This window comes from Hyposmocoma kahamanoa, unplaced genomic scaffold (genome assembly GCF_003589595.1).
Source record: "Hyposmocoma kahamanoa isolate Upper Pololo Valley unplaced genomic scaffold, ASM358959v1 92, whole genome shotgun sequence".
NCBI classification, from domain to species: Eukaryota; Metazoa; Arthropoda; class Insecta; order Lepidoptera; family Cosmopterigidae; genus Hyposmocoma; species Hyposmocoma kahamanoa.
The window spans coordinates 3463912-3479868 of NW_020654748.1; the positions used below are offsets into that span (position 1 = coordinate 3463912).

The window sequence follows — 15957 nt, forward strand, 5'->3', positions numbered from 1 at the left end:
TAGATTTTCAGTACAAATCGGCAATTTCATACTTTAACCCCTATTATAAACGTTTGAGTCGACACGCCAAGAAGAAGACGGGACAAACAAGTCGTGCGCCTGATGGTAAGCTACACGCCCGTCCATAACAGTTGCAGTGTCACTTAAGGCTTTAAATCGCAAAGTGAAGGGCACTATCACTGCGCCCGTCACCCAGAGACATAAGTTGACAAGTCCCGTGTGCCTGTAATTTCACCGGCACCCTTACCCTTCAAAACCGGAACACAGTAATGCCAACATTACTGTTTGGCGTCAGAAATAGGTACGGTAGCAGTACTTCCCTGGATGAACTTCTTCCACAAGGAGCTCTACTGCTACTAAAGAGTCCCTTATACATGACAAATCATTGTCATAACAGCGCAAAGAATGGAAGTACTATAGTAATAAAAATATAATGTTACCGTGTTTTCGGTAGACGACTCTCGCCTTGTACGCGGTGTCGCTCAGGCATTGCGTACTCTGCCGTGTGCAGTTTAACATCAAAAATAATTACAATACCATTTACTAAAATCAACTTCCAGAGACATTCGAGTATTACCGAAGCATGTGAATATAAAAAAATAATTCAGCAACTTTAAATCGCGCAAAACGCAACTTCAAATTAGAACCTTATATCTAAACCTACAAAGTTAAACTGTAAATTATTCAATAATTGTTACTATACCGACACACACAAGCTTTCAAATAAAACATCCGATAATTAAAGTATAGAAAGTCAATGCAAAAACTTAATCGAATAATTATCCTTATAATTTGTAGGTAATGAAACAATTTTTGGCTATAGACCAACGTTACTTTGAGTTTTACAGGCCCCATAGCCCTTGGAACGTGTAAAAGGTCCGAAACGTTGGTTATTGTTTGAAAAAAGAAATATATTTTTTTTTTCTTACGTGTAACTTGTGTTACTTGTTATGCTTAAATAGTTAAGATAAACTTTAAATTGATTAATGAGCGAGAAGATTAAAATACGAAATAGTACAGGGTCAAGAACACGACACTTAAGATTTAAATTCAACGCTATGGTGCTTACTATAACAATGGTTCAAAATTCCAAAGTGTCAAGTGTGATGTTCTTCTGACTGTAAATTAGAATTAATTTAAAATGACATAGTCAACTTCCGCGCTGGGGAAATGCCGCTGAAATTAATATAATCGTCGTCCTGAGGAAGCAGAATGTTAGTACGATGTACAAACTGGACTCCAGAGTTTGTGAGAGAATTCTTACATTGGCGTAACAAAACATATATGAAAACATATTTTATAATATATAGATTGTAATGAATATACAAGGTCCAGTACAAGGCCAATTTTATGAAATTTAAATTTGGAACCTAACTCCGGTATTTGTGAATCAATTTTCATGATTCTTTTTTTGTTGGAAAGAGGGTACCTCCATAAGGGTCCCATTTAATTTTGAAGAAAATCATTCACCTATAAGGCTGGCTGTTCACGCATTAAGATTCATTTTTATAAATAGCGCCTAAATTTTAGTATAATGAGCAATTATTTTAATGGTTGATTTTGTTATTCTTTAATTCAAGGCGTTTCTCTCTCAACATACTTTGGGTAGTGAAAACAGATTTTTATTATCTCCTATGCCAAGTCCCGTATAGGGGATGAATCCGGGTTTGCGCCCTTTCCGGTAACCGATTTCAATAAAACTGGGTAATTATATGTAATTCCACGCACTTTTGAGGTCGATGTTTTTAGTATTCTGTACTGAGATTATTTTGGGTAGGTGAAGGTGGCATCATACATCCTCATCATATATTAGTATTATTTTTAAGCAGCAGTAGAGCTCCTTGTGAAAGAGTTCGTCCAGGGAAGTACTGCCATCATACCTATTGCAGGCACCAAGAAGCAATGTCAGCATTAATGTGTTCCGATATTGACGGGTAAGCGTGCTTGTGAAATTACAGGCACGCGGAACTTGTCAACTTGTGTCTCAGGGTGACGGGCACAGTGGCAGTGGCCTTAAGATCTTTGTGATTTAACGCTCTGAATGGTACTGCAACTGTTATGGGCAAGCGTGTCGGTTACCACCAGGCGCACGACTTGTTCGTCCCGCCACTCGGCACCATAGAAAAAGTTATTAAGTACATACCTACATAACTGATCAGACCTATCGACGTGCGGGGTTTACAAGGCTAGGACACGTTCTTATAAAACGCAGGTACGCTTGCGTTTCTACCAGGCAAAATGCCACATTGTGGCATTAACTAATTTCAATCAACCAATTAGAAAATACTAGGGTAACAGCACCAATGATTCAGAACTGAAGGTCAAACTGTAGTTTGATAAGAACATTAACAACATGCGTATTACAATATTTACGGAACTTAAAAACGAATCGTGAATGCGTGACACACTAGCCAATCATAGGTGAACACAACATTCAGTGACAAACTACTAGAGACTAAGTACATTTATGAGCTACCTGAGAATAATGTACTACACAATTAAATTTAATTAAAAAGAAAAAACAAAATCCGTCATTTTTTATTTTTTTATTTATTAAGGCTTTGGCAAAGCCATCAGCCTAAACATGAAGTTTAATTATGTTTCTGTGAACATGGCCGCCACAAAGAGGATAGGCAATATGAGGCGGCGTGCTTGGATTGACTCGGGATTCCTTAAAACGGGCCGATACGGGTATTTTAGTTCGAGATTCGTATAATTTCGCGTTTTAATCTTCGATTAAGGCACAATAGCACTATCCTATCCCACTTTAAACTAGAATTCACAAAATAATTGAAAGTCAAAATAAAAACGACACTTTTCCCTCCAAAAGGTCCAGAGCGAATACAAAATCCGTCATACGAGGTTCCTTAAAATTTTTTTTTTTAATACTAAATGACGGGGCAAACAAAGATCTGAGAGGCACTGCCACTGCGCCCTACGCCCTGAGACAAAAGTTGACAAGTCCAAGTGCCTGAAATTTCACCAACACCCCTACCCTTCGAAACCGGAACGCAGTAAAGCTCACATTACTCCTTGGCGGCAGCAATAGGTAAGGTAGCAGTACCCTGGACGAACTCTTTTACAAGGAGCTCTACTGCTACTAAAAAAATAATACTAATATATTAAGGGGATGTATGACGCAACCTTCGCCTACCATAAAAAATTAGAAAAGAAACTAATGATGTTCCAAATTTAAATTTCATAAAATTAGTCTTGCATTTAGTGATTATAAAACATGTTGAGGTGAGGTGTAGCAGCTTTGAGATTGTTGTGAGTTGCGAAGTACATATTAAATGACATTGGTTTTATGGATGAAACAACCGAGTAATGGATTTCCACAGTAAATCGGAATCAGAACACAGTTAAGTGTTCGGTTTCACATGGCACATAAGCGCTATGGCAAATATTTATAATTCATAGATCATTTATTTGTGAAAACACATATTGTACAGATTGTAACAAAATAATTATAGTTTGACTGTCTCGCCAAAGAATAGGCATACAACGTATTAAAGGTATATTGTACATTTTTTATAAAAATTTTTGCTTGGCGGCAGAAATCGGAAAGGTGGCAGTACTTCCCTGAACGAACTCTTGCACAAGGAACGATTTGGTCTGCCTTCCTATAGTCCATCTGTTTATGTCTTAAATAAATGTAAACAATCTTGAGATGTCTATTTAATGAAATATACATTTATAAAATGATTTTCCCTTACCTTCAAATACAAAATACAAATACTTAGCTTCATATGAAATTGCATGCCTATTTTTATACCTATTGATTTGTAAAGCATGTGTTTCAATAAAAAGATGTATCAAGATTGTTTACATTTAGTTAAGTACCTAAACAAATGGACTATAGTAACACGATGTACGATGTTTATTGTCAAGGTGAGTGTATCATTACCCAAATTCCGTACTTTATATATTTTTATTCTATCACAGGGTCATCATTGACGCTGTACGTCGATGAATACGTATGTCATTTCCTGATTAACGAATATATGAGGAGAATATTTTCAAATTGAGTTCCATTTCACTACACTGCATTTCGATGTCGTCCAAAACTTTTTGTATCAATTGCACGGCCGTACAGGATTCCATTGATTTACAAATTTTTAAATCATCAGCAAAGAGAACACGTTTCATAAGCAACTTGTTTCGTTTGGCCATGGACAGGAACAAATTTGCCATATTGACGACCAACCTCCAGTAGTGGAGAGCCACTAAAAGAAGTCGGAAAAAAGCATATCTGCAGTGTTCTATGAATACATATCGCACTGTTAATATAATAGAGTATTAACTCAAAAAGTGGACTTTCTTAGAATCGGTGAAAACGAATTACTCACTTCCCGCAAAATATCAGTAAAATTTATGTATATGTTATAGTTTATCATAGACACAAAACATTTCCCAAATCGATTTAAAAATAAAATAAGGAAAAATAATTTCATGTTTTTGAATATGGATTATTTGCCAGAACTAGCTCACATAAAGTGAGTCTCATTTTATTTTTTTATTTTATTTTACGTTGAATAATGACATAATATTAAATTTCACATATTTTGAGTTACAACACTTACAACACTTTTAGTAGCAGTGCGATATATGAAGTTTCTGTGATGATTCACAACTTACCTTAATGGCATCATTATCGGTGTCGTTTGAAGCAAGAGCGTTTATGGCCTCAGTCTCCATAGCTTCAAAGGAGTTGATGTCGAACTCTTTCGTTATCGCCGAAACAATTTTTGCTTCCATGTGGATATCGGAATCGAGCGATTCTGGAGGCTCCGTGAAGTATCGCACCTTGGATAAAAATATAGCTATTTTATCTTACCCCTTTTTTATATTGGTTTTTCATGAAGGAGATAATAATAGTGAAGATTAAAAGCATGATATAACATGACCGCTTCTTACAAAGTAGCTTAAATTTTCTTTACTTGTAGTGACCATAAAGATTTTAGGATTAAATTAGTAATAATAAGTAATGGTTTACAAGCCTTTAAGGGCGCGTTCCCATTATGATGTAACGTTTTATTTATCGCTGGACGACAGTCGCGTCTAGCCTGTTCCCATATCACGACTATCTGTTGTGACTGTGTCGTGGACGTTTATTTTATCGTTCAACAACTGTTGTGTCTAGCTGTTCCCACTAGAGCGTGACGTCAATTTATCGGTTCACGGCAGCCGCCTTGTCGTTTGCATGACAGAAACGTTTGTAGGTACGATTATCTGTCGTCACATTTTTATCGTGACGTTTTATTTATCGTCAGACGACTGTCGTTCTAGCTCTTCCCATTGTCACGATAGTCTATCGATAATGTCAAAAACTTCGTGAACGACAATTAATCGTGTTGTTCTATGTGTGAACAACTTTATTTAAATATACAAGGCACGACACTTTGAACTGCACGATTATCTGTCGTCACGACATAATGGGAACGTGCCCTTAGCCCTTATTCTACGACATATATTTCGTATTTCTGCTTTCAGTGGACATATGACTATAGGCTGTTCTAATCTAACCTTTGTGGACTAGTAACCTGCGAAGAATATCATAGTCTACATTTATATTTTGTATAAAGACAAAAAACCATAGATAGTGGCGGTGATCATTCACCCTTGTACGGATGGATTGTGAATTAAATGTAAAAACAGTTAAAAGTAACAAGTAGTTAAAAGAAAACTTACTTTGCCAATATTCCAGTCGTTGAGAAGTATCCTAGCTGCCGCCTCTTGATCGGGTATTCCACCTTTCTTGAACCGGCCCATGCGTGACGCTAAATGTGCAAAGAACTCCTGAAATATCGAATTATGTACAAATTAGTTTTTGCTTATGTAATTTATTCGAAAAAAAACACAAAGTTCTAAAAAAAATTCTAAAATGATAATGAAAAAGGTCTCAAAAATACAAAATTCTAAAAAATACAAAATTTAAAAAAATTTAAGCGAATTGCTAAGAAAACTAATTTCTACATGAATACCAAGCCAGTAACCTATGGGAGTCATATTATATGGCCCCTGCACCACTGGCACGAATAAACTCATACTCACTTGGGGCGTAGTGAACTCAGGTATCTGATAAAGGTCGATAAGCGTTTGTTTATTGGCCCTCTGCAAGATGGCGGTGGCAGGCGTGGTGGGGTCCTTGAGAGCGCCCACCCGGATAGCGTTCTTCAAGGCCACAGACGCGTCGGAGTCGGCGCCCGAGTGGAACACGATGCCCGGACTATCGAGGATCTTGATTTTCGAGTCTAGTTGCACTGTTTGCATTTGTCTAGAAACATTTTCTAATTAGTATTTTACCGTTCAGGATTGTACATTTATCATTCATTTTTTAAATCGCGTATTATTTTATCGGTGTTTCGTAGAAAGGGCGCAAACGCCATTTTGAGAAAAAATTTGAGGGAGGATGTTTTAGGTTTTAACGACTGTTTTAAAATATTTATGTTCTGTTTTTATTTTATTTATTCATTTACATCAGGTAACAAAAAGACCCATGTATACATACCTTATAGACTAACATACATAACAATATAAAAACAAAATACGCCTATATTATATATACCTTAAAACTAACATACATACAATATAATAATAAAAAACAAATCTACACGATTTCACTTATCGGCGACGTGCGGCGCAATCTGGTATCAGGTAACCGGCCGGGGAATCGCCGATATATGAAACCCTTCGGCCAAAATTCCTCGTTCATGAAGGTCGAAAGATGTTCGGTCGGTATTCTCACCACAAACGAATTAAAGTTCACGTTGCGGCGAGACTCCAACCGCGCGACCCTCAGGGTGTAATTGGCTTTATGCCTGATATACTCCACTATCTCCTCAGACTTCGTGGAGTAATGCAGCCGCAACAGGTACATCAACGTCGTCGGTACGGCCGGACGTAGCGGGAAGTTCGGTCCTGTCGGTGCTGTGCCACACTGGTTACGGCTGGTGGGTTTCCTCTTCCTCTTCGCCACCTTTGTGAAGCCATCCTCGTCGCACTGGACCGTCTGCCTCTGTGGTTTTGCAACTTCAGAGACAGGCGCACGGAGATTGGTTTTATCCTTAGCCGATTGCCGCCGCTCGAATTTCGAAGTCGCGGGTCGGCTAGTTGCAGCAGCTACAGTGGCGTATGCACGTGTCGGGGTTGACGTACACACGCGTGACATTTCCACCGAGACTTTTAAGACTCAATTTTGGTTTTAATTAAGTTTGTCGCTCTTTCTACAAAACACCGACGATTTGTTTCTTCAAACAAACACCAACGTCAATTTGTAACAAACGCTAAAACCTAAGAACCCGACAAAAATTTGTGCTTCTTTGTTAATACTTTCTCTTACTTTAACGTTTTTAAGGACCTAACAAAACGACATGGTTAAACTAGCTTTTATAGCATATAGAATAAAGTTGACATAAAATGTGATTGAGCTGAATTACGCCACTCTTTATAGTGTTCAAATTAACGCTTTTTTACTGTCGCCTGCAATGCAAGATATACAAACAATTAAAATTCTATTTTCTTATCAAATCTTTATTGAAATCATAAAATTATTGCGCAAATAATAATTAAAATTTGATATATTTAATTATTATTATTGCAACAATTAAAAAATTCTCATGCATTTAACAATAATAATATAAACATAACCAACATAGACGAAAACAAATCAATTAGAACAATAAGACTTTTGAAAGAGGTATTAAAAAGGGTAACCTATTACAAACTCGAATTTTTTTTTCCGAAATAACATTTGTACGAATTTTCATTACACCGAAAACCGAATTATAACGAAACCGTTGTTCTTTCAGGATTATGTTGGATGTATATCGCCAAGAAACGATTAGGTTCGGTTAGGTTAGGTTAAGTTAGGTTTAAAAGAAAAAACATTTTCCTCTCAAAATTACTTTCGAGGTTATGAAAATTCGAGCAAACGTTATTTCTGGAAAATGTCATTTCAGACTACTGATAGGTAACCATTAAAAATAATAGTCTGTGTATTTTAAAGCTTAAATAAGGTATATTAAAAACACTTACTTAGTGACACCAGGTGTACTACCAACATTGCAAGCTTTAGACCGATTAAGGCTGTTTATGATGGAGCTTTTGCCTACATTGGGTAGGCCCACGACGCCAACCGTGATAGATGTTTTGATGCCCTTGTTACGGCAGTAGTTGCCCAGCAAGCCCATCAGCAGCTCTGCACCTACACATGCTGAACCTGGAATTTAACAAAATAAACACTATGTGTTATAGGGGTTCCCAAACTTATCTTGTCTACTGCCCACTTTGAGAATAAATTAAGTTTTTTAGCGCCCCCATTTTTTCACCTACTTAAAAACAGTGTTGGGTAAAATTTAATTGTTCTGGCAATTAAAGATTGACAATTAATTAATTGTCAATTGCGAAACAGCATTTAACGATTGATCAATTGTTAGTTGCGAGAACCGCGTATATCTGCAATGAATAATTAATCAATTTTCATTCTTTACAATGTTTTTGATTAACAATTAACAATTAAAACTGACAATGACACGACTTGTCAAGTAATGTAATATGGGTATCATTTTCAAGGTATTTGGGGTGCTCATCACGAATATGGCACTCATTTCTAAATCCAAGATGGCGGGCACGATTTTTCAGATAATGGCAAGTTGGGTATCGTTTTCGAGGTATTGGGGGGTGCTCATTACAAATATAGTATTTATTTCTTAGTCCAAGATGGCGGACAGGACTCTTCGAGTAAATGCAATATGGGTATCATTTTCGAGGTATTTCGGGGTGCTCATTTCGAATATGGCACTCATACCGGTGGGTGAGTGGGTTTGAGGGGGTGGGTGAGCCGGTGAGTAAAAGACTTTTACTACAACCCGAAAGAAATAATAAATAAAACAAACACAATCGATTCTAATATAAAAACTAATGTGAAGGATGAATCTGATGCTGTTTAACAAGTTTGTTGATATCAGGTTCAAATTTACTCAAGAACAGCCGCAAGTCACCGCGTTCGGTAACATGCAAACAATTTCTCTTTTTAGTAAGGAGCGTTGTCATAGCACTAAAGCCACGTTCACACAAATATGACGATGGGAATGTTATCAAGAATCGTTGAACGATGGACCACAATTCAGGGTACAATTGCAGGATCGGTTTTTGTAGCCAAAATTCTTGGTAGCCATTTTTGAAATTGATTTTTATTTCCTCGTTCGTTGTCAATTCTATAAGTTCTTCTTCCAGCTGAGGCGATATTGCTGTGTTGACATTTGAAAACGGATCCAACACCCAGTCTGGTATTTCCAAGTTCAAAATGTCTTGGTATCGTTTGATGAAGTCAATGTGGAGGTTTTCCAAATGTTGGCAGTAGGCAAACAAGTCGTCGTTACTGCAGGATACTGATAAATTCGGAAAATTATGAAACTCACAATTCTTTTTGTGTAGAAGCAGTTTGGCTGCGAAAGCAGCAACGACAGTTTTTGTTTCATCTCAGAAAAAAAACGGTTTCTTAACAACACTATGCGGGAAGGGCGTGACCTGTGCGAGCGATCTAAGTCGTGTCCTAAACCTTCTTAGCACATTTGCACGTATTTCATCCGGTTCTCTTTAAGGCTAGTGTCTTAGGTGAGCCACCCCGGGTGCACGTACAGCATCCTCGCTATTTTTCAAGCTTGGCAGAACTGACAAAATTCATGGTTCACAAACCATTCCTATAGTCACATCACAACCAAACATACTAGCAAGAGCTTAGATAGTGTGCTGAGCAATCATGACCTGTTTGTTGATATATTTAATTGTAACGTTGATGTGCTAAAGCGTAAACTCATGGACATTCTATTTAATTTTATTTAATCATTTCAAGGGTGCTCTTTTGAACTTGCGGGATTGTTCAAACTCCACATGTCAGAGCTGTTGAAATATTTATTTACAATTGACATATTTATTTATAGTTTTATTTTGTGCATTCATTTTATTATAGACTTTGTATGTATTAATGTATCAACATTACTTAATATATATGTATTCGTATGTACATTTGATTTATTAAAATTATCTGTGTATTTATTGAGTATACTATATTCCATTTCTTTACTTATCTATTTATAGTGCCACCCCAAAAACCGACTTTCCTCTCAGATTTTCAAAGGTTAGTTGGAAGAAATCTCTTTATGGGATAAGCTCGCCTTTGTACAGAAATATTTAAATTGTTTCTGAAAATTTGTAAGTTACCTTGTGGTACAATAAAGTGTTTAAATAAAAATAAAAATAATTTGTGACTATTGGCACAGGTATTGGGTTATTATAATTATGTAAGTGCATGTTGTTAACAAATACTGTTTATTATTCATTTGTTTAATGCTTGTGTTTGATTTGTCTGAAGCTATAGGCACCTGTAATTGACTTTCTTTCCCTGTTATTATTAAATGGTTGAAGCCGTACCATGAATAAATAAATAAATACAATACAAACCAATTCTAGTCTTAGAACTGCATATTTATTAAGAAGTCTATTATTGATAGGGAACATACCTTTCATTTCCTTCTCTTTTACTATATGTTTCATCTTTCTTCGTCCCAAATTGTGCTGTTGATCCTGGGTGGAAGCCTTGAAAGGCACGGCCGGTGCGCTGCGACGCAGGTATTGGAGCCACGTCTCGAGGTTACGTCGAGGGACTAGATCGGCTTTGTTCAATACTAGCACCAGACGTTTTCCTGACTCTCGCACTGCTTCTTCTACTTGCGTGCAGCGTGTGCCTAGAAAATACATAATCAATTTGCAATTGCGGCAGCATAATCCCAAATGTATGTCCTCCGTCTATTTGCTTCGCATTGTGTAGTTCTATGGTGACATCGCACCCTGACGAGCTCACTAATTGATACGGCAAAATAGAACACAAACAACTCAATGGTGTAACTAGGTAGAAGGTCTGGCGGTACCCATGATGTCGCACTTCATCAAGCCGAAGACGGGGTGGAGTGGGGAAAATTTATTATACATATTGACGGGGTATTTGCTCAAGGTCACAATCCTCAGCAGTGAAGGACTGACGGAGGAAGAAGAATTTTTTTGTTTACCAACAATTATTTCAAATGAATAAATATACATTTATTATAAGAAGACAACACAACAACAACTTAAATTGGCACTGACCATTAGATTGATACTTCAGTTGAATCAATTACTTGCTGGATTACATAATACCATTGAATTATTAAAAGCAATAAAAACTGAAAAACATTTGGTTAATTAACATTAGCAGCACTATTGTTATTTTCTTTTATTATTTGAAAGTTCTTTTCAAACTGTTTACATCACTAAGAAATAAAAAAGAGTCTCTAGTTAATAGAGTAAAAAACATAATACAACAAACAAGTTCTTAGGTTTCACGATTGTTACACATAGGAAATGAAACTATTTTTCCGGATATAATCGCGCATATATTTGTTTTTTCAAACAAACCAACATTTCGGGCCTTTTACAGGTCCCATGGTCATGGTCACAGTCAACCAACTTAAATCCGGAAAAATAGTTTCATTTCCTAAATACAACAATCCTCTACAATTACCCACCTAAAGGATCTCTAGCATCAACAACCTCCAAAATAACCTCAGCTTCAGCAATGACTTTCTTGAACTCTCTGTAATAAGTTTTAAGAGAGTTTTCCTGTGTCCGGCCTTTTCCAAGTTCAACATCATCTGCTGCTGTGTCATTATTCTTGAATATTTCATGCACCTTGCCACGAGCTTCTGCATTTGCTACCTGCAATATAGAAGTAACATATGCACATTTGTGGAATTAATTTGGCTACCAGTCGAGCGAGACATTCCATCTGATGGAAGTGGCAGCCTACATATTAGACTGATTAATGGAAAAGTAGACTAACAACTAAACACTTATAGAGCTGACTTTCGTATAATATAATAGTTAAAAAAAATTCATGTTATAATAATAACGTACAAAAATGTAGCTGGGAATAATCGCAGTACAGAGTCCTAAAAAAAACGACCTCAAAAGTCATTCATTCCCTAGTTTGCCACTATTATAGGTGGAATACTTTCGTAAAATTTAAATGGGACCATTTCTGAGGTACCCTCTTTAGAAACCAACATAATCGGTTCACAAATGCCTTATCATAAATAACTTAAAAGTAGATATGAGCGCCGATAATAGACCAACCGGCGGCGACGCGCCCACGAAAATGTGTTGGCGGCGGCGGCGTTTCGGCGGCACGACCGCGACTCTAAAACGAATTTGTGTAACGGTGTTTGATTTTACAAAAACCGTTATACAAATACTTTTTCAAAGGAAAAAATAAAATAACGTATTTTCTATAGTACCTAATCAAATTTTTATCAGTTCGATCTGGCGCTCCGATCGTACGCATGCGCACGCTTTCGTGTTGTGTATGCGTAGTGAAAATGGCGACGCCAGAAATTGACAAATTAATTTTTTAAACAAAACATCTTGAAATATAAAGTCACTAACTAACTTTTGTCGCCCATCTATGCCACCTATGCTGAGGCCAGACGGCACGCTGACCTATACCGCAGAAGAGAAGGCAAATCTTTTTGCCTCACTCTTTGCAAAGAGTTCACTTCTGGATCTCATCTTACCTCAGGCTGGCTGCACTATGGCGCCAATTCGCATACGCCAACAACCTGTGCCGAAAAAGGAAAGCAGACCTGACTCTGTCAACTAGACACCTATCTCAGTCACTTCCGTACTCTGCAAGACTATGGAACTTGTACTTAACAACCGTCTCCTGTCGTACCTTGAAGACAACAACCTCCTCAGTGATCGCTAGTACGGATTCCGACGAGGGATATCAACTGGGGATCTTTTTGTGTATGCCTGTCACATGTGGAGCGAGGCCATAGAAAAGCAAGGTGAAGCACTTGCAGTATCTTTGGATATTTCTGAAGCCTTTGACAGGGTGTGGCACGCAAGCCTTTTAAGTAAGCTTTTCTCTTATGTGCTTCCCACTGACCTTCGCAATGGGATCTCGGATTTCTTGAGCGAACATTCGATTCGAGTGGTCTTAGAAGGCTAGTGTTCCGAACATATGGCGATAGACTCCTCAGGGTTCCGTACTGTCTGCAACTTTCTTTCTGCTGCATATCAATGATATGTTAATTCCAGGTACATTTGTATGGTGATGATAACACAGTTGTAGATAGGTATTTAACCAATGCAAGGGTCAGTGGAGAGGAAATCCAGTCTTGTCGAGAGTCCATGGTAAGCTGTTTGGATTTGACACTGAAGGCAGTCTCTGATTGGGGCGATGCCAATCTTGTCAAATTTAACGCTACCAAAATGCAGGTGTGTCTTTTCTCCATAAAACGGAATCCCTTTGAGCTGACTCTGACTTTTCGTGACACATCCATACCAATAGCTGACTGTGTCCAGCTACTTCGAATGGACCTGTTGTCCAATTTGCACTTCGGCAGAAATAAAGCTTGGGATCCTTTCCAGGGTGAGGTGTTACTTCACACCGGGACAGTTGCTTCTGCCATACCAAGTACAAGTCCGGTCGTGCATGGAGTACAGCTGCCACCTTTAGGATGGCTCTGCTACACACCAACTGGCCACTTTGGATTTAATTGACAACCATGCCAAGAAGCTTTAGGTGACTCGGAATTAGTCGAGGCGAAGCTGCAGAGCGATTTAGGTGTGCATGCTCCATCGTCACTTTCCATCAAGTGAGATGGAGGTCAAATGCGAACTTACTATTTAAAAAAAAAGTTTTATCTTAGAAGAGTCATTTTCTGGCGTAGCCATTTTCACATACACAATACGAAAGCGCGCGCATGCGTACGATCGGAGCGCCTGATCGAACTGATCGGCGCGCGAGGAAAAACGCGGCGGCGGCGGCGGCGCGGCGCTCATATCTTCTTAAAAGATGAGTTATAGCGTAACATAATGAAATTGAAAAAAAAAACAGTGAAATTTAGAACCTCTTCCTTTTTTTGAACTCGGTTAAAAACAGGCCTTATTGTACAAGACTTGTTTCATGTTCTATATTATATAGTTCCATTTTGGACAATAATTTATTTCAGACTTAGGTGGTCCATACAAAAGTGTTAGTAACAAATTGAAAAACTCTTACGAAAGCTAAGTGTTAGTACAATAAAATTCATTAGTACAATGTTGATTTGGTTTTGTTTACTTTTATTGGCATATTATACTTACCAAACTAGTCATGCTAACTTTACTACTTTTTTTTTCCTCCTTTTTCTTTTGTTTGTCCAATTTAGCCTGTTCTTTCTTTTTCTGTCTCTCCTCTTCTTTGTGTTTCTTTATGGCTTCAACCTCCTTAAGAATGTCTTCTTTGAATGGACATACATTTGGGATTTGAACGGGCTTAGGTTTTTTAGATTTGGGGTTCTTTTTGCTTTCTTTCTTCAGCTTACGATTGTGATCGCGTACTTTCTTTTCGATTTTGTAGCGAAGACGTGCTGGTTGACGTTTTGATGGCTTCTCTGAGAATATTTGAAATTTTTCATTAATTCATAGTAAAATCTTAAAAATTTCTATCATGGTGTGTTTCAAAATTTGTACATTTCCCTTTTTTTTTTGAGGATTTCACTACGACAGCACGTTTCATTACAAATAGTGAGAAGGTTAGATACTGCAAAAAAAAGTTCATACAAACAAAACACATTGGACATAACCTAAAAACGATGTTAATTGCTTTATGAAGACTACTTTTACCCGGTAAAGAACCAAATTATTATATAAGTAGGTTTGAGTTTAAGTTTTATTTTCATTTAGCATCTAAAAACATTAGTAAGTATCAAAATAACACCACAAAATTACGAAACGTGTAAATCAGTTTATAATACAAATACTTACTTAATTTAAACTTGGCCATTTTTTATCGGTTGTATTTTAAATAAACACCACTTTATTGTAACGGACAAGTAAGTATTTAATGACTTATATTAGGAAAATATTTTTTGAAAACGCACGCCGCCAACCACATTCGTTTAGATTGACAATGACAAATGACAGCTGATTTTGTCAATTTTGGATTGACACGTGCAATCTTGCTATTTCAATGAGTCTTTCAAAGCGATCAATCCAATGACGTCGTCAATGGATCAATCCCTAAAATAGGTTTTTTGAAACATTTTTCGTTTGGTGGGTTTGAAAGAAATCATGGTTTGTCTCACAAATAATCACACTGATTGGTTTTGCTAAAATTTATAATAAGTAAGTATATGTATTTTTATCTCACCTTAAACTCTTTTCCTCAGACCTTTTCTTCTAAATTATTTTTCCTTTCCAATTTATTTTCCGTGAATAAGTTTCCCCGTTTCGCAGTCCAAAAAAAACGATGTATGTACATATTAAACATGATTCCAAATAGTATAGACAGTAATATTCATGTAGTGTTAGGTCATGGAAAAATTTCCATTTAAAAAATCACATTTATGAGAAAAATAAATATTTTCCGTATTATTTATTTACAAAGCATTGGCTTCAGAGCCATCAGCTTAATGGTAACAAATAATCAAGAAACGCACAACGTAATATACATAAACTAAAAATTAATTCGTGTAAAAAATGTAACTATTAAAACCCGCCATTTGTATATTTTCCGGATATTTTTCCAATATTTTCCTTTATTTTTCCACATTTGAAGTTGACACCTGTCAAAAGTTGAAGTTACTGAACGAAAACGATGGAGCCTCTAGAAAGCTTTTTTCGCTATTTTGAAATAATTTTAAGTCTCGTTTTTCTCTATGTGGCTTTAATTTATTTTATAATTCACGCTAAATAAAACTTCAAAAGATATTTCTAAACGTAGATTGTAGTATGAGCCTTCGAAGTTATATTTTAAAATTTTTTCTAATTTTTCCATATTTTAGGGAAATTTTCCGGAATATTAGAAATTTTTCGGAAAATTAACCAACAGTATCGTTTACAACAGTGATATTATACTTGGAAACTTTTACGATG

The 15957-nt window shown here is 36.7% G+C and overlaps 1 protein-coding gene across 1 annotated transcript in view; it reads right to left on the bottom strand.

Annotated features, from left to right (window-relative positions):
• Positions 1-14968, bottom strand: part of LOC113236653 (guanine nucleotide-binding protein-like 3 homolog) — a 23270-nt gene extending 8302 nt beyond the window's left edge. The window contains exons 1-8 of the mRNA XM_026472815.1: positions 14848-14968; positions 14185-14474; positions 11565-11754; positions 10524-10748; positions 8038-8221; positions 6055-6277; positions 5692-5799; positions 4639-4806 (exon numbers count right to left, since the gene is read on the bottom strand). Of these exons, the coding sequence (XP_026328600.1) occupies positions 4639-4806; positions 5692-5799; positions 6055-6277; positions 8038-8221; positions 10524-10748; positions 11565-11754; positions 14185-14474; positions 14848-14866 (1407 nt within the window). The 5' untranslated portion in view covers positions 14867-14968. The remainder of the gene's footprint in view (positions 1-4638; positions 4807-5691; positions 5800-6054; positions 6278-8037; positions 8222-10523; positions 10749-11564; positions 11755-14184; positions 14475-14847) is intronic.
• Between the last annotated feature and the right edge of the window lie 989 nt (positions 14969-15957).